General features: G+C 57.7%; 1 protein-coding gene across 1 annotated transcript in view; it reads left to right on the top strand.

Annotated features, from left to right (window-relative positions):
• The first annotated feature begins 292 nt into the window (after positions 1 to 292).
• NXPH3 (neurexophilin 3) overlaps positions 293 to 383 on the top strand; it is a 1,947-nt gene continuing 1,856 nt past the window's right edge. The window contains exon 1 of the mRNA XM_010585475.1: positions 293 to 349. Coding sequence (XP_010583777.1) covers positions 293 to 349 — 57 coding nt within the window. The remainder of the gene's footprint in view (positions 350 to 383) is intronic.

Below are 383 nucleotides of genomic sequence, written 5' to 3'. Positions count from 1 at the left end.
GCAGGCAGAGGAGCAGGAACGGCAGCGGCAGCAGGGGAAGCCGCCTCCCCGGCGCCCGGTCCGGCAACACCGGGGTGGGAGCTGCCGGAGCCACCATGGGCCGGAGGGGAAGGAGAGAAAGGGGTTTATAAAAAGGGGAACACCTCTTTTTCCCCTCGCTGAGGTTTCTCGCTTATAAAGAAGGGAGGGAAAAGGGGAAAAAAAATTAAAAAAAAAAAAAAATTAGAAAAACCCACCCAAACCCTCTCTAAAATTTGAGATAACGGCGAAGGCGGGCGGCACCGGCTGGAAAATGCATCTTCCCCGGAGCTGCATCGTCCTCCTCATCCAGGGGAGCATCTCTCTGCTGGTGAGCGCTGGGGATGGGGAAGGGGGGCCTGGGG

This window comes from Haliaeetus leucocephalus, unplaced genomic scaffold (assembly GCF_000737465.1).
Source record: "Haliaeetus leucocephalus isolate CR32 unplaced genomic scaffold, Haliaeetus_leucocephalus-4.0 Scaffold110, whole genome shotgun sequence".
NCBI lineage: Eukaryota > Metazoa > Chordata > Aves > Accipitriformes > Accipitridae > Haliaeetus > Haliaeetus leucocephalus.
Note: the sequence above shows the minus strand (reverse complement) of the source record. Positions and strands in the feature narration are given on the sequence as shown.